The following is a 20,280-nucleotide window of genomic DNA, read 5'->3' as shown; positions in this document are numbered from 1 at the left end:
AAGATTGGTACAACTTGTGAATTTAAACAGTGGTTTGTACTGCCAGGTGCGGTGGCACACACCTGTAATCCCAGCAGTTTGGGAGGCTGAGATAGGAGAATCCCAAGTTCAAAGCCAGCCTCAGCAAAAAGTGAGGCTCTAAACAACTCAGTGAGACCCTGTCTCTAAATAAAATGCAAAAAAAAAAAAATAGGACTGGGGATGTGGCTCAGTGGTCAAGTGCCCCTGAGTTTAACTCCCACTACCCAAAAACAAACAAACAAGAAACTAGTGGTTTGTGTTGACCACAAGCAGTTAAAACTTTAAATCAAATCTTACAGAATTTTCCCTTTTTTCATGTTGTTAGAATTGCAAATTGTTCTTCATTTCTACTGCTATCAGTTTTATACTTACAGGCATAAGTGACTAATTATAACTTTTATATTCAGAGGATCTTTACATGTTTATTAAATACCAGAATTTGAAGATAAAAAAAACAAACACACATACACTTCAGATGAAGACTTGTCATAGATGTGAGTCATGATTCTGTGTTCCTAGGTTGTCCAGTAGCCAGGTTTCCTCTGTTTTGTTGATCTACCATCCTCTGAAATGATGTTTTTATCCAAATTAATAAGTTTAGCTCTCCAGCATCAGGTCCGCCATCCAGATGTGGGAAAGGAAATAGATATGAATTGGAAAGACCATCAACTTCTGTCTTAAGGACATGACCCAGAAGTTGAACATGTCACTTATGTTCACTTCCCATTAGCCCCAGGCCCACAATAAGCTGTAAGGGAGGTGGGAACTGTGGGCCAACTCACCCAAGGGAACAGGGGAGAAGAGCTGCCAGGGAAACTGCTAGAGAGAGCAGGATCTCATCCTAGAGAGCTTAACCAGCAGGAGCAGAACCCAGAGGGCTAGAGACGGGGCCACATTGAGTTCTCCCCCTCACAGAGCAGTTCCCCCTATGAACCATAATGTTCTATTGTTAATAGGTGAAGAAGAGACTTCTAAATCCATTGAGCCCATAAATGGTAGACCTGAGCCTGATGCCCAGGTTGTCCCCCGAGTCCGGGCTCTTGTCCACCTCCTTTATTACACTGCAACCCCATTGCTTCCCTGTCACACTGACTAGGATGTGTGTGGAAAACTGCCCACCAAGAAGAAAACTGGGTTTCATTCTGTGGATGGCTAATAGGAAAACAGTATGCCTGATTCAGCTAAATACCTATTGTTAGATATATAATATGTATTAATCCTCTATTAGAAGATTTCATTCTGACTTTCACTGGTCGGGTTACCTAGATGGTAATACAATCGGCACTCAGGGTTAATATTGCCTGATCCTCACACTGGTTTGCACCTGTGGCTTTCCTTTTGTTGAGGATGATATGTCAAAAGGGGGAAGAGGTGGATGAGAATTAAATGATGAATGGGAGGAGTTCTTTATGCTAACTCCATTAAAAGCAATCCCTGCACCTGGACAGGCACAGAGCAGATTCACTAGCAGGAAGTCAGCATGGCGGATAAGTCCAAATTTATTGAGTACATTGATGATGCTTTAGAAAAATCAAAAGAAACTGCACTTTCTCGCTTATTCTTCACCCATCAGGGGATTCCTTACCCAGTTACCATGTGTACTTCAGAAACTTTCCAAGCGATGGACACCTTTGAAGCCAGGAGCGATGACATTGTGCTAGCATCTTACCCAAAGTGTGGTAAATAGCCAATCATTTCCTGTAAGCGCATTTTTAACAAGGAGTAGGTTGGAGGTGGGTGAAGCGCATTTTAAACAAGGAGTAGGTTGGAGGTGGGTGCAAGATAAAGTGGGATGAAGACAGTTCATCTTTCCATGAACCTGGCTGGATAGCAGTGAGGAGGGGGGTTTGAGAAGACTAAATACACAGGGGGTAAGATCAAAAGCTAGAATAGCTGGGTTTTTAAAAACCCCAGTGTCTGAAGGAAGAGGTCTGTGTAAATGGCATGGTGGATGATGGGTGGTAGAAGTGTGGGGTGGTGGGGCTGCAGAGGTGAAGCAGGAGGAGGGAAAGTCCAGTTGCCATGGAGCTTGGATAGTGGTAGAGATTTTCATCTTGGTTTTTGACCAAAGGCAAAAGCATGGCTGTTTCTGTAACTTATGTAATGATTTTTGGATCACCGGTTATTTTTCAGGATCAAACATGGACCCTCCAGTTTCTCAGATCATTTTTACAAAAGTCCTTTATCAATGGAGGATGAGATATTAAGAGTCTAAATTACCCTTTTTGATACCATCTATTTTTAATTCTTTGAACTGTTGCTTATTAAAGTCAGCTTCATTTAATATTTCTCTTTCTTGTACCCACTGCTGGGTTTTGATTAAAAATCAAAATTATACACCCCCAGCATCACCAAAAAAAGAAAGAAAATTATATTCTCCTATGGAAAATATTTGTTAATTTAAGGTAAAACAATACATATAAGATATAATAAACAACCATTTCTAGAACATAACTTTTTTTTTATAAGGACACATTTTAGATTCAAAAAGAAGCATGTCTCTTGTTAAAGGAGACATCTGAGAAGTAACTTAAATTTTAAAAATAAATTGGATTTCACACTAATATTAGTAAATGCTGTTTATTACAAAATGGTTTCTTTGTATAGCCTGAGTTATTTCAAACACAGGAGAACTAAAGCTACCCATTGGGTAATGGTTGGACGTTTTCTTTTTTCATTGTACATTTTCATTTTTTTTTTAAAGAGAGAAAATTTTAATATTTATTTCTTAGTTCTCGGCGGACACAACATCTTTGTTGGTATGTGGTGCTGAGGATCGAACCCTGGCCGCACGCATGCCAGGCGAGCGCGCTACCGCTGAGCCACATCCCCAGCCCGTACATTTTCATTTTATCATGAATGTACTAAACCCACATGCCTTTGTTATATCAAGATTCCTTAATGAGCTTTTATTTTCTGGATTTTATTATAGGTTCAAATTGGATTCTTCACATTGTCAGTGAATTAATATTTGCTGTCTCTAAGAAAAAATATGAATGTCCAGAATTCCCAGTTCTTGAATGTGGAGACTCAGAAAAATATCAGGTTAGTACAAACAGACTTTAAACTTGCAAAAAATTATCATAGTAGGATTTCTTCCTCATTGGAGATTCCTCAGTGCTGAATTCAGTTAGAATAATGGTAACAATTGCTACAATTTATTGTGTGCTTGCCATATCCTCAGTGCTTTCCAGCTATTATCTGATTTTATCACAAAACAACCTTTATTACCATTTCACAAAAGAAACAACTGTTAGAGATTTACCCAAGGTTAAGAGGCTAATAAGTACCAGAATTTGAACCCATGCTTTCTGATTTCAGCTCTTAAAGATTACATTGCATGCTGGGCTCAGTGGCTCACGCCTTTAATCCCAGCAGTTTGGGAGGCTGAGGCAGGAGGATCTTGAGTTCAAAGCCAGCCTCAGCAATTTAATGAGGTGCTAAGCAACTCAATGAGATCCTGTCTCTAAATAAAATACATAATAGGGCTGGGGGTGTGGCTCAGTGGTCAAGTGCCCCTGAGTTCAATCCCTGCACCCCACCTCCAAAAAAATAAAAAAGATTACACTGCATAACCATCCATATTATTATTGTTATTTTAATGTAGTGGGGGAAGGTAGACTAAGAAACCTCTGGAAATGAACTGAAATTAAAAAAGCTTCACCTCTGAAGACACAGACAAGGGCAGGATACTATGGGAATCATTTTTGGTCTTTTCTTCACAAGACATTATTTTTTTATTTCCCTATCTCAATTATGATCTGGTGTTTATGTTTGAGGGATGGGAAGGGGCCAAGTGATAGCTTAGAGACTAGGTCACTGATGTGTGGGAAGGCATTAACAACTCACCCCACGTGGTATTTCTCACCTTTCCAATACTGGGACTTGGGTGTGAGTCAGGATGTTCTGCTCCCTGGCAGCTCAGGGAAGGCAAGAAAGTGGTAGAAGCCAGGACAAACCTGAGGACCTTAGTGCTTACACAGAAGAGGAGTGAGGGGGAGCATCCTCTCCCGGCCCCTAGACACAACAGAATGCAGTGGGAGAGATATGCTGTGTTTAAGGGGACCCCAGTCTCAATAAAACTTCAGAAGTGTTCACCACCAAATCTCCCACCAGGCAGACAAAGCTGTTACTATAAAGAAAGCCACTGGACCGGGACTTAGGGAATAGCTTATGGAAAGTGACTGAGAGTCTTACCACGATGACAAATACAAACTTAAGATAGCCCATTTCCATGGATTGGGCCCAAGTAGCAGAAATAATTGACTGGGAGTGGGGTGGGGAGGCGAGTGCCAAGTCCTGGGTCTGGTTGGTGGCCAAAGAACATCAGGAGTCATCAGAAGGACTAGCAGGCACATCAGGGCTGCAGGTCCCACACCTGGGAGGGTCATCTGCACTAAAGGACAATTGGTAGAGGCTCAGTCGGGACAGGTTCAGACATGCAGGCAGGATGGGTGGACAGGAGATTTAAGAAGCTTTTTTTTTTTTAATTGGAGAAACCCATGAAAAATCCCATTAACTTCTCCGGGTCCTTGCAAAACCTTTCCCCTAATGACCGTGCTTAACATCAACCATTTGAAATGATGCTAACACATGTCTAGCTTTCCAGCTTCTCTTTTAAAAACTTATTATGTGGGTCACAGGTCATCTCATTTGTTGTTATGCACCTTACCAATATAACCTTTCTTATTGCATTTGCTTGTGTTATTACCTATCACTGAGATAAGCAGGTTCTTCTTAACATTGATATAGGAGGGCTGGGGGTATAGCTCAGTTGGTAGAGTGCGTGCCTTGCATGTACAAGGCTCTGGGTTCAATCCCCAGCACCAAAATAAGTAAATAAAATTTTTAAAAATTGAAATTGGGTTTGGGATGCTGAGTCATAAGTTTTTTCACATTTTTGATTGTTTCTCTAGGAAAGTCTATTTTAATTTCCAAACAAGTAACCTCCAACAAATCTTTTCAATTTACAGAAAACCTTTCTAGAATGCATATATTTCCTGAAATAAAATAGTCTTTACATGGCATAGTTTGGCTATACTATACATTTTCATAAACACAGTATTATATATTTATCTAATTTTGTGGCAGTTAACTGTCATTTTCCCTGGGGATATATTTCTAATCCTTTGAATAACCTTTCTATTTCTCATGTGTCACAGTGTGATTTGGGGCCATGTAATTTAGTAGAAACAGTACTCTATCACTTAATCTGAAAATTACCACCTGTGTAATTTTACACAAAGCATTTAAAATCTCAAAAGCCTGGTCTTAATCTCTAAAATGGGGGTTTCAATATCTACTTGAAAGGATTGTTGTGAATGAATGTAAAAGTACTTCAAATACTATTTGATGTAAATCAGATATGATCACTGCTAATCATCACTTGGACCCAATTGTTGACTTCAATATTGTTGACTTAAATATTTTCCTTTTAAAAATCTCATTTTTTTACTTCCCTTCTTGAGTTGAGGTTTGTGCTAAATGTTTACAGAAACAATTGGCTACAAATGTTCAAATATCATTTTATCACTTGAAAAAAGTAGGTATACCGTAGCCATAGCAAACAGAGTGACTGCTAAATATGTGGAACTTAAACTTGAAGACTTAGTGTCATCCCCCACCCACACCATGACATGATCTAAAGGTCTGATTTTAAGTTAAAACCCTTTATCCTGGCAGATTAAATAGAAAACTTGATTTCCAAAATTATCAGTAGAGATAGATAACAGAAAAAAATTAATCGCCAGGGCTGGGGACATAGTTCAGTTGGTAGAGTGCTTGCCTCAAATGCACAAAGCCCTGGGTTCAGTCCCCAACACCACACACACACACACACACAAAAAGAATCAATCACCTTATAATTCTCATACTGACAAGAATTTCTTTTGTAATATATTTCCTAGATATTTAAGTAATTCTTTGGACTTTCAAGTTCTGTTGGATTATTTATTTATTTATGTATCTATTTTAGTTGTTGATAGACCTTTATTTTATTTTATTTATATGTGGTGCTGAGAATCAAACCCAGTGCCTCACACATGCCAGGCAAGTGCGCTACAGCTGAGTCCCAGCCTCAGCCCCCTGTTGGGATATTTGCATGGAAATTTAGTTGGTTAAAAAAAGATCTAGATGTTAAAAATGGATTTACAGAAGCTGTGGGAAGACTTGAATATTTCCATTTAAAAGAACTTGAATGTGAAAAGTTCCAAATAAGTGAAAGAGCGGATTGCAAATTGTAAACTGTCTTGAACAAAAGAGATTTGAAACAACTGTAGAAAAAAGTAAACAAAAAAATATTAAGCAACAACAAACATTGGAAATTAATAGGCAGGATCCAGCAAGGACATTTTATTGAATTGCTTGCAGGGGGAGCAGGAGAAATGAAGAAGCAGTGATAGTGGTGCTTGAAGCTCTTATTTAGATACCACACCAAAGGGTGATTCAACACACACACACACACACACACACACACACACACACACACACACAAATGCACGACACCTGCTCTTTCATCTTACTTTGTATGTTTTAAAGAGAATGAAACAGTTTCCGTCACCAAGGATTTTGACAACTCACCTCCATTATGACAAATTACCTGGATCCATCCTGGAACATAAAGTCAAGGTGAGTGTCCCTTCCTATTGGTATTTGAATTTGCAATTTTTATGTGTATATATTGGCTGGGGTTTTTTTCCATTTGTTTTTACTGTGGTACCAGGGAAGGAACCCAAAGTCTTGCATATGCCTGAAAAGCACTTTAGCATTGAGTTATACTCTAGCCCTGTAGCTATTAGGTTTTTGAGAAACATGATGAGTTTTCTCATAGAATGCTGATAATCAAAATATGAGATTTAGTATTTCTTTTGCTGTTGTTTCTTTTTTCAGATATTTTTGCTATGGTTATGTTCAAGTCCAATGCGTTTTGGACTAAGATATAAGACAAATGCATAGAATGAAAGGTGTAGCATTTTGTAATCTGTTTTATACAATTAGTAGATTTCAGAACCCCACCAGACTATTTTAGAGTGTTTAACAAAAGAATACAGCCTAGTAAGATGAGCAGAAATTTTCCTTTGATTATTTCTGGTAATCACTCCTTGCCTGAGATCTGAAACTATTTTATTTCTGCATTTCACACATAATAATAAATTTCATGCCATGCATGCAGAACTACTTGTGCTTTGGCTAGTCTGATCATTTGTTGAAAAATCTTGATTCATTAATCTATTTCTTATAATTATTAGTTCTTACCTGGTCCTTTTTGTTTTCTGTTCCCTGGTCTCCTCCTGCCCCGTTCTTTTTTCTTGGTGCTCTTTTCTCTGTCTCAGAAGGTAAGAATGAGAGTGAGTTAAAAATCAAGATTTAAACTTTTGAATGCCACAAAGAAGAATGGGAAATAGTGAAGTAACGTCAAAGAAAGGAAAAGAAAACAGTTGGATTAAACTGCCAGGGGTGAGAGACAAGAGGTATAGAGGAGGAAGGAAGAGTAGGATGGAAAACATTAGGAAAGTGGGACTAGAATTAGCCACCTGTGGCTACAATACAAGAATCCTGGGAGCCTAGAATTGGAAAATACCTTAAAAACGGTCTGCTCTATTCCCAGTGGGTGTTTTAATTCCACTAAGTGATTGTCTGGACCAAGACTGAGCACATCCAATTGTAAATCCTCTATTCCCTAAATTGTACAAATTTGTACAACTCTGTAAAACAGTTTTTCCTTATGTTGAAAATCTACAAAATTAGAAATAATACTTTAACGTACAATTTTCTGTTTAATGCAGTTAACATAATCACAAATCTAGATGGCCTTTTTTTTTCCTCTTAATGATTTCATTACAAACAGAGCTGAAGTAATTTATAATGCATTTGGTCACTTTCTTTTCTCTCTCTCTCTCTCTCTCTCTCTCTCTCTCTCTCTCTCTCTCTCTCTCTCTCTCTCTCTTTTGTAGGGGGAAGGGTTACTGGAGATTGAACCCAGGGTTTGCTCTATTACTAAGCTACATTCCTAGCCCTTTTTACTTTTTAAAATTTTGAGACAAGTCTGGTCAAGATGTAGAGGAGACCGGCCTTGGATTTGAAATCTTCCTGCCTAATAGCTGAGATTACAGATGTGCACCACTGCACCTGGCAGGATACAAGGGCGGGGCTGGGATTGTGGCTCAGAGGTAGTGCGCTTGCCTAACACACATGAGGCACTGGGTTTGATCCTCAGCACCACACAAAAATAAAGATATGTGTCCACCTATAACTAAAAAATAAATATTAAAAAAAGGATACAAGGGCAAGAAAAGAGCAACAGATGGGTTAAGAGGTGGATGCTTAGGATTTGTTCATACTCTCGCCCATTGGTTTTCTCAATTCAAGTTCCTGTCTTTGTGAAATTATGAATTACTGCAAACCAAAGTGTTCAATGAGTTAAAGCCTCAAACATAAAATCCTTCAAATGACAAGAATATACTAAATTTGGATGGGGGGAATGGTAAGCTTTAAATCAGAGTCAAAACCCCAGCCCATTTATCTCTTTTTAAAAATTTGTTTTAATAATTTATTTTTCTGAATATTCAATTTTACCCTGTTACGGCCAGCACAGTGGTCCACCCTCTTTGAATCTCTGTGACTCAGGAAACTCAAGCTGGAGGAATGCAAGTTCAGGGCTAACCTCCATAATTTAGTGAGTCCCTGCTAAAATAATAATTAAAAAAAAAGAAGCTGGGGTGTAGCTCAGTAGGAGAGCACATGCCTAGCATGTGCGTAGCCCTGGGTTGGTTCCCTGCGTGGGAAAATTTTTTCCCAAGTAAAGGGACTGACCCAGGGCTTTGCACATGCTAGGCAAGCACTCTATCACTGAGCCACACCTCCAGCTCAGGGGAAAAAATTTATATTGTTAGCATTAGTTCGTTTTTTTTAGATGCACAAGGTGTTTGGGGATCCTATTTCCCTCTCAGTTTCATGTCATCTACTGATTTGATAGAAATAGATCTGAATCTTTAGGTCAATCACCCATGAAATTGTTAACGATGGTCCTCTCAGGATAAAATAAAATTCAGATAGGTTTATATTCATTAATGATTTAGCCTCCTTTGCACTTGAGTACTGGTCAGCTTTATATGCCTAATTGCTCCTGCTTCCCACTGACGTTCTTCTATTTTTCATACAAGCAATCAAAAGCAATTCAAATCTATTAATTAGAAACCATGTCCAAAAAATCCTGCTCTCAGCAGTGCCGGTATCTGAGAGGACCCAGGTTGCCCCCTACTGGTCACTGCCTCCTCTTTTATGTTGCCTTGAATCTATTTAGCCACCTGGAGAAACTTGGCCTACATGGAGGTCACAATTGCAATTGGAACTTTGCACCATCTGTGTCTCCCTCACGTTCTGTAAGTGAAATGACCTCTGCCTGCTTCTAGTCACCTGAGCTCTTCTGTGTGACCTAGAATACCCAGAGTTCACCAACATGCTCAGTGACCTTCTCCAGAATCCTTGGTTTGAAACACAAAGTATCAGATTGGAAGCCAGAATACTGGGAGAGCCACCAGGCACCCTACCACAATATTTGATTCTCTTTCAATTTGCTCTTTACAGTGTTTATTTTGCTTTTTATTTTCATCCAAAAAAAACCTCTATCATCGTCAGAGAAGACAGAAGGTGGCAATTTAGTGGTTCTTCTTCATCTACATCACCGTCTTGCACAAACCTCACACCTTGGTCCCCAGACAGTGCGCCTTGCCATTCTTTGATCTTCTCCACCAGTTCTAACCTTATGGTCTTTCAAGTTATTTTGCAATTTTAATTTTATTTGGGGGCTTAGCCTTTCACAGGATACTCCTGTGACTCCTCTGGTGCATGTGCTCTGTTTTCCTTATTTCTATCATCTGCACACACATTTTTACTTTCTGAAGTCATCATTAGCCAAGGCCCCCTTCGACCACATCCATCTTCCTTGCCTTCCTCTTTCTTCCTCCCCTCTGCCCAGGCTTCCCCATCTGCGACTTCTTTCTGTCTGTCCTTCTTTCTCTCTCTCTTAACACAATTGTGCAAAATATACATCTGGACACAATGACACTGCTCCCCCTTTCACTCTTCCAATGTTCAAAACATAGACCTAAATAAATTAACTTGGTTTTCACTCCCCAGATATTGGTGATATTCCGCAACCCTAAAGATACAGCGGTATCTTTTTTCCATTTCCACAATGATGTCCCTGATATTCCAAGCTATGCCTCTTGGGATGAATTCTTCAGACAGTTCATGAAAGGACAAGGTATGGCTATTGGTAAAAGAATCCTCCTTATTTCAACCGATGACCACCTATATATGAAAACTCAAAGGTGTTTTAGAGTAAGAAAGAAACGTTTTAGGTAGATCCAGGAACTAAAAAGTTGCATTCAAATGAAGTTTTGTAGCACCACTAGTTCTGGGCATCAAGAAATTGCAATGCATTACTGATTTAAAAATAAGCTGGACAATTCATATGTTGACTAGGAGTATTGAATGGCTATGGAACAGGGGGTGGGACAAGGTCTTTAATGGAGTCACGTAGAAAAGCATTTCTAGTTCAGTCTCTTAACTCACTAGGTAACACAATGATAAAAACCAAAAAAGATTTTTTTAAAAATCCTGACTCAGAGCAGCTACGTGTAAGACATTTGTTTGCCAGAAAGGAAGTAAGTTTTCATTAGAACGTGTTAATATTTTACCTCTGGTCATTTATAATCACAGTTTGCTAGTGTCTACCAATCCTTTAGGCACTAAATTAAGTGTCCTATGTGCATAATTTCACTTACATAACAAACCATGAGTAAGGCCTCATTCACAGATGATGAAACTAATAAAAAAAATTAGATTATTTGCCTGTGGTACCACTGATTATAAGTGGCCATGAGTACAGTGGTGAAACAATAAAGACTTTCATTAATAGTATCTTCTTTGAGTCTTTGCAGTGTAGTAGAAGAAAGAATTGACGCCAGATGGTCCTAGGGAAGAAGTTTGGTCAGTTTACTTTTTTTTTTTTTAAATTTTTTATTTATTTTTTAGTTTTCGGCGGACACAACATCTTTGTTTGTATGTGGTGCTGAGGATGGAATCCGGGCCATATGCATGTCAGGCGAGCGCGCTACCGCTTGAGCCACATCTGCAGCCCCGTCAGTTTACTTTTAAAGAACCATTTTCCTTCTTCTTTCTTGCTTTCTTTTCTTTTTTTCAGTACTGGAAATAGAGGCCCACTATCACTGAGCCATACCCCCCAGCCCTTTTTTATTTTGAGACAGGACATCACTAAGCTGCTGAGGCTGGCCTCAAATTTGTGATGTTCCTGTCTTAGCCTCATGAGTTGTTGGGATTGCAAGCATGCACCACAGCATTATGTGTGTGTGTGTATATATATATATATATATATATATATATATATATATATTGAAATGATGATTACAGTCAAGCAAATGAACACATGCATCATGTTACATAGCTACTTTTTTTTGTATGTGGAGACAGCAGCCAAAATCTACTATCCTACCAAATTTTCAGTGTACAATGTTATTAACTATCTAGTCCTCATGCTGTACACTGGATCTCTAGACCAATTCACAACTGAATAATTCAAAACTGCATACCTACAAGTTTGTACCTTCTGATCTACATCTTCCCATTACCTCTCTCCCTTACACCTGGGAAACAGCATCCTACTCACTATTTCTTTTTACTTTTAGTTATAGATGGACATAACACCTTTATTTTATTTATTTATTTTTATGTGGTGCTGAACCCAATACCTCACACGTGCTAGGTAAGCACTGTACCACTGAGCTACAACTCCAGCCCCTCCTACTCTCTATTTCTATGTATTCAACTTTTTCTAGGTTCCACATTAAGATGAGATAATATAGGTATGTGTGTATGTGTGTGTGTCTGGCTTCTTTCAGTTAGCAAAATGTTCTTCAGGGTCATTCATATTATTAGAAATAAGGACTGGGGATATAGCTCAGTTCACCGAGTGCTTCCCTTGCATGCACAAGGTTCTGGGTTCAATTCCCAGCTCCAAATAAATAAATAAATAAATAAAAGGCACTATGTCTTTCTTTTTTAAGGCTGAGTAATATATAATATGTACATATTATATGTATACATTATACACACACACATCAACCAAAAGGACTTTTTAAAAAGGTGATCAGCACAGAAAATGCTGTAACATCCCACCTGTGTGAACACTGAGCACAGTGCTGGCTCCCAAGCAAAGATTTAAATATTGAGATTGAGAAGAGCAGAAAGAAAAGACCATAAAGGGTACATAGGAAGCACCATAAAGAATGCTTTGTTTGGGGGCTGGGGTTGTGGCTCAGTGGCAGAGCGCTTGCCTAGCATATGTTAGGCACTGGGTTTGATTCTCATCACCACGTATCAATAAATAAAATAAAGTTCCATTGACAAGTAAGAAAAAAAATTTAAAAAAGAATGCTTTGTTTTGTCTAATAACTCTTCACTAAGACTGTACAGATGCAGTTAACACAAATCTGAAATGTCATTCAATTAATGACACAAGAGAACAGTCAATGATGAGAAATTTGTTATGGGTGGGGCAACCTGTTTTAGGGAATCTTTGTCACCCTATCCATTCTCTTACCACAATTAGTTGATTGGCAGTGATAATATGTGGCAGTGATAACTTGGTTAGAACCTCTGCCTTGCACATTTCTTAGATGCAACTTATAAAGGCAACTGAATGCACTGGAAACATCAGATTTGGAATGAGACGACCTGGATTGGGCTTCATCACTCATCATATAATAATAATTAATACTGGACAAATTACGATAGATACCAGTTACTAAGAAGTTACTACATGTCAGGTGGTATGATAAAACCCAGTATTGAACTTTAATTCTCACTATAATTATTAAGGATAATACTGGAGAAAAGTATTATCCTCATAAGATAATATTCTTATTATCCCCATCTCCTAATGAAGAAAGTAGAGGCATGACAAGGTCACATAGCCATTAAGTAGTAGAGCTCAAAAGTAAACCCAGATTCACATGACTTTATACCTGAGTGATGTAAGCAAGACATTTGATCTCTCTGAACTTCAACCTCCTTAATTATAAAGTGAAGATACGCATTCAGCCTTCAGGAGGTAAGACAGTATAGAGAATGCTGTTTCCCATTTTTCTACCTCCCTTAAGCAGTACCAGCTCTGTTGTCAGACTGACTGAATGATAGCAATACCTGTAGTGTACTAATGGTGTGGCCTTAAAGTGGTTACTTATCCTCTCCCTGATTTTTTTATGCACTGAATGTATAAATATGCTTTTTCAACTGTGAGTTTTGTGAAAAATAAATATACTTAAGTATTGACAATAAAACTTTAGCATTTAAATTGAGATTCTGAGATTCTGTATATATGTAAAATACCCACCAGCTTTTGAAGACCAGAATATAGAAATAATATGTCTGCTTTATTAACAATTTTTAGGGCATAAATTAACTATCATTTTTACCTCAGTTTTGTAAAATTCCCTATATATGAAGTCTTTTTCCCTGTGTTTTTAGTTTCTTGGGGAAGCTATTTTGATTTTGCAATCAATTGGAACAAACACCTGGACAATGAAAATGTTAAGTTCATACTATATGAAGACCTGAAAGAGGTAAGACTATGCTCATTGATATTCTAGAGCAAGACTTATTATAAGTTACAATGTGCGGCACATATTTACCAGGTCTGGTTGTATGGTCAAATATGATATTCAATTTTAAAATATTCCAAATATGCAACACACTACTAGAAAACAATCTAACCATACATAAATGCTTAAGTTGTTACTTAACACAAATAAAACAACACTTAACAACTTAAGAGTAACTGATTTATTCTTTCTTTATAATGGATAGTCCAAATTAGTAATGGAAAAACATTAGGTTAGTGTCAGTTGATCTAATTGAACATGCATTTGATTGTGAATTGATTTTTTTCCAGCTTATGTTATTTTTATTTCTTTGTATGTCTATTTATTTTTGCAATACTGGGGATTGAACTTGAGAGCACCCTACCACTGAGTAACATCCCCATCCCTTTTAAAATCTTATTTTAAGGGTTGGGGTTGGGGCTCAGTGGTAGAGCACTCACTGAGCCACTTGTGAGGCCCTGGGTTCGATCCTCAGCACCACATAAAAACAAATAAATAAAGATATTGAGTCCAACTACAACTAAAAAATAAATATATTTTAAAAAAATCTTATTTTAAGACAGAGTCTCATTAAATTGCCCAAGTTGGCCTCAAACTTGCCATCCTCCTGTTTCAGCCTTTTGGGTAGCTGGGATTACAGGCATGCACCAGTTAGTGTTATTTTTTAAAAAACTGTTAACATTGTTTTGGCCTGAGTGATACATCAGTCTCAGGCTAGACAAAGTTCAGTGCTTTGGAAGAACTTATTTACCAGGAGAAGGACGGAAGACAGAATGATAAACAATAAATATAATAAAATTGAAAACTTGAAAATGTATGTAGTATGTGGGGGAAAAAAAACACACATAACCGGTTAAGAAAGATTGGAAGTGCCAGCGGGTGGGGGATTAGAATGCTGCACAACTCCCCGTATAAAATAAGGTGGTCAGTTGGGCTCCTATGGGGGGATGTGATCTGAACAAAGCTGAGAAGGAGGTGAGGGAGTGGGCCAAATAGGTAACTGGAGGAAGAGCTTTGCAGGCAGAGGAAATCAACCAGAGCAGAGTCCCTGATTTCTTCACGTGATTAAGGTACAGCAAGAAGGCAGCCAGGCCTAGGCCAGTAGAAGAGAGTCACCTTGAGGGTGGAGTGAAAGCATTAGGATGGCGGGACATTGAAATGACTCCTGCTGTCACTCTGAATGGAACAGGGAAGCCAATGGTGTGTTTTTAACAGGCTGGTATGTGAGTATAGACTGGAGCAAAGATAGTGCAGAGAGACCTGTGAAGAGGCTACTGCCCTAATCCAGGCATCTTCCAGGGAAGATGGGAACTTAGGCCAGGAAGGGGCAGTGCAGGTAGGAGAAGTGGTTAAATGCTGGATAAATGTTGAAGGAAGAGTCAATAGGATTTTCTGGTGGATTAGATGGAAGGGAAGGTGTGGAGAGAAAGAGGAGTCAAATAAGACTCCAATGCCACCAAGTGAGTTGGAGATGGCATTAGGTGAAGCGGGGCTGTGGGGAAAATCAGAGGTTTTGTTTGGGGCATGCTAAGTTTAAGTAAGATGGTTATTAGTCAGCCTAATGAAAAGGTCAAGTAGGCAGTCGAGCATAAAAGTCTTGAATACAGAGAGTTGGGAGGTGTAGATAAAATTTGGGCATCACTGACACACAGATGGCATTTCAGGCAGAGATTTCATACGTAGGTGTAGAGAGAGAAAAGAGAAGATGACCAAGAACGGAGTCCTGGAGATGGCTGATATAAAGAATTTGAGAAGAGGAGGAATCAGTAAAGAAGCAGTTAGTGAGGGAGGAGGGAAACCAGAGTCCTGGATCCTCAAGGAAGAAAGTGTGTCAAAGGGAAGGGAGTGTGTTAAATGCTCCCTAATTTGAGTTCACACTATTTTCCTGAGATATTCTTATCAAAAGCACATGCAATTTAATCCACCTTTTCTGTTTATTTGATGTATTTATATTACATGGAAGACATTTTAAGTTAGTCTTTTCTGCCTCTAGTTTAAAATAATGCTTCTGAAACTTGTGCTCCATAGACTAGCAGTGTTGCCCCAGATGTTAGTATTTCTTTTTTGGAAATTGGAAGGAGGTTGTTTGTACCAACAGATTTAGGAAGTGCTATATTACATAGCCAGCTCCTCTGGAGAGCCACACTGTAGATTGATCGGTACATGAAAGGCTCTGAGAGAGTCTAAAGAAAAATAATCTTGCCTTCATTTATCTCAAGGATTTTAAACGAATTTGACCCCCATCACCCTTCTTTTTTTCCCTCCATGAAATGTCTACAGCTGTCTTACGGTACATTAGCGTTTTGTAGAATACAGTTTAAAAACCTGTTCTAGAATATTTATGACACAGTGTTGGGTGGATCATGATTTACATGGTTAATTAGACAAGATAAATTTTAAGATTCTTTAAAGGTTTTTTCTTTTTTTTTTTTTTCTCCTAGTACAGGGGATTAAACTTGGAGGCACCTCTATCACTTAACTACATCCACAGCCCTTTTTATTTTTTAAAATTTTATGATGTATTTTTGTTGTTGTTGTTGTTGTAGGTGGACACAATACCTTTATTTTATTTTTATGTGGTGCTGAGGATCTAACCCAATGCCTGATGTGTGCCAGGCAAGCGCTTTACCACTGAGCCCCAGCCCCAGAACCCTTTTTATTTTTGGAGACAGGATCTTGCTAAGTTACTGAGGCTGGTCTCAAATTTGCCATCCTCCTGCCTCAGCTCCCTAAGTCACTGGGATTATAGGCATGCACCACTTTACCCAACTCCAAGCTTTTATGATTTTAAAAATTAGACTTATTTGGTGGAATTAAACATTAGCTACAAATAGGATTCTGAAGAAAGATTTGAATAAACTCATATAAATACATTTGTTTCCTTGGGTGGTCTAAGCTGATGCTTTTTAATACAATGGATATCATCCTAGATGAAATTCTAATCTACCTAATTAATGCTACTATCATTATTTATATTCTAAATACTATAATCTAGTTCAGTGAGTGTCATGAATTGAAACTACAGAGTACAATCAATGTAGAATATATTATAATGATATCTTGAATACTTACATAAAAGTATCAAAGAAATCTAAGAGAGAAGCAAATTAACTAGGGAGTTAGACTTTATAATCTTAATCCACTCTGATTAATAAACTTAATCCACTCTGAGTTTTTCTTTGCACCAATTTAATTTCCATGGAAAAATATTTATCCTTTAAATTTTTTATTTTCAGAATCTGACTGCTGGAATAAAACAAATTGCTGAGTTCTTTAGATTCTCTGTAACTGGGGAACAGATTCAAACCATCTCAGCCCAGAGTACCTTCCAAGCGATGAGAGAAAAATCTCAGGAGACGCATGGTGCTGTTGGCCCATTCCTGTTCCGCAAAGGTAAACTTGCTTTCATTTCTGGGGTATCATGTCACTTGGGGAATAACTTTGCACATAACAGGCAATCTCAATAACTTCATCTTGCATTTTCCTCTTCCATGATAAGAAGTCTGGAATAGGCAGTGCAGAGCTGCTTAACTGGCAGCTCCATACATAACCTTTTTATTGTACCGAGTGCCCTCTGCCTTTCTTCTTGTCCCCTGTGATGACACAGAGAGCAGCTGTACTCCATCATTGCATTCAAAATCTAAGCAGCAAATTGGTGCAGCCAATATGGAAAGTAGTATGGAGATTGTTTGGAAAACTGGGAATGGAACCACATTTGACCCAGCTATCCCTCTCCTCAGTCTATACACAAAGGACTTAAAAACAGCATACTACAGGGACACAGCCACATCAATATTTATAGCAGCACGATTCACAATAGCTAAACTGTGGAACCAACCTAATTGCCCTTCAGTAGAGGAGTGGATAAAAAAAAATGTGGCATATATACACAATGGAATATTACTCAACAATAAAAAAGAATAAAATCATGGCATTTTCTGGTAAATGGATGGAGTTGGAGAAGATAATGCTAAGTGAAATTAGCCAATCCCAAAAAGACAAATGCCAATGTTTACTCTGATATAAGGAGGCTGACTTATATTGGGGTAGGGAGAGGGAGCATGGGAGGAATAGAGGAACTAGATAGGGCAGAGGGGTATGAGGCAAAGAGAGGGGTCAGGGAGTTGGCAATGATGGTGGAATGTGATGGACATCATGATCCAAAGTACGTGTATGAAGACATGAATTGGTATGAACATACTTTATATACAGAGATATGAAAAATTGGGCTCTATGTGTGTAATAAGAATTGTAATGCATTCTGCTGTCATTTATTTAAAAAATAAAATCAATTAAGAAAAAAAAAAGTCCAGGCAGGTTGAAGGAACCAGCAAGGGAAAGAATCATGCACATTATCTGAATGAACCCCCTTTAAAAAGAACGATCTGGAGGCGCCATTCAGGGACTACTTACATTTCATTGATCACCTCTCTCTCTGCAGCAATAGTTAGAAAATGTGATTTAAACAACAACAACAACAACAACAACAACAAAACCTAGGCACATTGTTACCCAATTAGAATCAGGATTCTGTTTAAATATAAGAGAAGAAAATGAGTGTTGGAGAGACAACTAGGTGTCCCTGACACAGATGATTTATTGAGTTTCATCAAAATACTCTAAATTCTTGTGCCAGTCTTTCTTTTTTCTTTTTTTGCATATAATGCAATGAAAGTATGTTATAACAAAATTTAAAGGCAGCACATGTAACAGCAAGGACACCTACTAACATTGGGCATTTGATCATCTATTAAACATATTGTTGGAATCAAATTTCTTAATAAAAAAGATGAAATCCCTAATTTAATTTTTTTTTTTAGTTTTAGGTGGACACAACACCTTTATTTAGTTTCTTTTCTTTTATGTGGTGCTAAGGATCAAACCCAATGCGTCTTATATGCTAGGCAAATGCTCTACTGCTGAACTATAACCCCAGCCCCCAAATCCCTAATTTTACAAATGTAGGAAAGGAGCCAAAGTTATTACTTCTTCTTTGTCATGTAGCTAATAAACAATGGAGTCAGGAATAGAGCCTCATTTGCATTATTCTACTATACATTTTTCAGTTGAAGACCCATTTTAAAAATCCAGTATGAATGAAACATTAAACACAAACCCGGCTTTGGTCTGATTCCTAACTACTCCTAATTTTTATGCCTTATTATTAGCTTTATGGAGGGGAAAAATTGAACTTTTCTATATATTGTTAATCAAATTACTATTCAGGATAGAAAAATTCTGAAGTCAACAAAGTAATAGTTTTAAATATTTTTTTTTAGAAAATTCACAGCACAGAAAAATGTGGAAAAGCCTTAAAATATAACACAAAACCATTTACAAATGTTGTCAAAAGTTTAAATGTTTCCTAACAAAGGCGCATTTTATCCCAGCCTTTTTCTGTTCATGCTTTATATAGTTGACATTTGTAAACAGTTTTGTGTTTTATTTCATTTCCTTAATATATGATAAGCTTTTCCTTGTGTCATGAAACCCTCTATATCAACAAATATTTCAAAGATTATGCAATATAGAACTTACAATTTCAACACACACCATCAAAAGATTCTAAAGATAGAAATAACATACCCTCATGGTAGGTAGAGTTATTAAATTTTTGCAAAATTTTCATTATCTTAACCAAAACCTGGTAAAAATTGCTACTTTTCAAAGGGTATTTAAAGTATTTAAAAGACTTTAGAGAGGAAAAAAAATTAACCTCACAAAGTGGAATTTTAGATCCCAGATGTTGGGAGAGGAGTGGTGGTAGGAGTTCATCAAGACTGAGTCTTTTCTCCCCCAGTGATGTCACACCACCTTGCAGGAGCTCCAGTGGATAGTGTTCATTTTACAAGGAAAATTATATTAGTTTTTAATGCTGTCTAATTTTTTTTCATGTGTTCATTTTCACATTTCAAAGCTGAAATACTGCATGCACAAAAATAATAAAATCAGGTAGGGCATACCTTAAAACCAAGAAAAAATATTCTAACAGATGTCTGGGTCTGCCGCGTTTTTGTGTTGTAGGTGAAGTTGGTGATTGGAAAAACTTGTTCAGTGAAACTCAGAACCAGGAAATGGATGAAAAATTCCAAGAGCTCTTAACAGGCACTCCCCTGGGAGTAAAGCTGAAGTATGAATCATATTGCCAGGCTTGATTCTCGCCAAGTCAGCAGGCCTGAATGTTTTCTTTTCCTTAATCATAATTGAATTTAGATAATTATGAAAAATTCAAATAAATAATGATAACGAAACAACATCTAAATCTGAATAATATAAATTCAATAATAATGATAATATCTGAAGTCTTTGAGCGCAAATTTAAGTTTGTTCACCTTTTGAAGAAAAGGTCCACTTATCTGTCCCCAAAGGACACTATTATTAATGTGTTATACTGTTTTTTTGGGGGGGGAGGGGGGTATACGGGGATTGAACTCAGGGGTACTTTCCCACTGAGCTACATCCCCAGGAGATGGGGTCTCATTGAATTGCTTAGCGCCTTGCTTTTGCTGAGACTGACTTTGAACTTGCAATCCTCCTGTATGAGCCTCCTGAGCTGCTGTGATTACAGGTATGTGCC

At 37.8% G+C, this 20,280-nt stretch overlaps 1 protein-coding gene across 1 annotated transcript; it reads left to right on the top strand.

Annotated features, from left to right (window-relative positions):
- The first annotated feature begins 1,501 nt into the window (after positions 1-1,501).
- Sult6b1 (sulfotransferase family 6B member 1) lies at positions 1,502-19,858 on the top strand. Its single transcript, XM_077792106.1, has 7 exons — positions 1,502-1,700; positions 2,954-3,066; positions 6,559-6,648; positions 10,159-10,285; positions 13,570-13,664; positions 16,940-17,096; positions 19,728-19,858. Exons 1-7 carry the CDS (start codon positions 1,502-1,504, stop codon positions 19,856-19,858), a joined length of 912 nt encoding a protein of 303 aa, XP_077648232.1.
- Positions 19,859-20,280: the final 422 nt, after the last annotated feature.

Source organism: Urocitellus parryii, chromosome 12 (genome assembly GCF_045843805.1).
Source record: "Urocitellus parryii isolate mUroPar1 chromosome 12, mUroPar1.hap1, whole genome shotgun sequence".
NCBI lineage: Eukaryota > Metazoa > Chordata > Mammalia > Rodentia > Sciuridae > Urocitellus > Urocitellus parryii.
Note: the sequence above shows the minus strand (reverse complement) of the source record. Positions and strands in the feature narration are given on the sequence as shown.

What these genes read in the sequence shown, in the direction of transcription:
- Sult6b1 (XM_077792106.1), top strand. Translation starts at nt 1,502, where the DNA reads ATGGCGGATAAGTCCAAATTTATTGAGTACATTGATGATGCTTTAGAA. An exon ending in AGCATCTTACCCAAAGTGTG is followed by an intron (nt 1,701 to 2,953) that starts GTAAATAGCCAA and finishes ATTTTATTATAG; the next exon opens with GTTCAAATTGGATTCTTCAC. An exon ending in TCCTGGAACATAAAGTCAAG is followed by an intron (nt 6,649 to 10,158) that starts GTGAGTGTCCCT and finishes TTCACTCCCCAG; the next exon opens with ATATTGGTGATATTCCGCAA.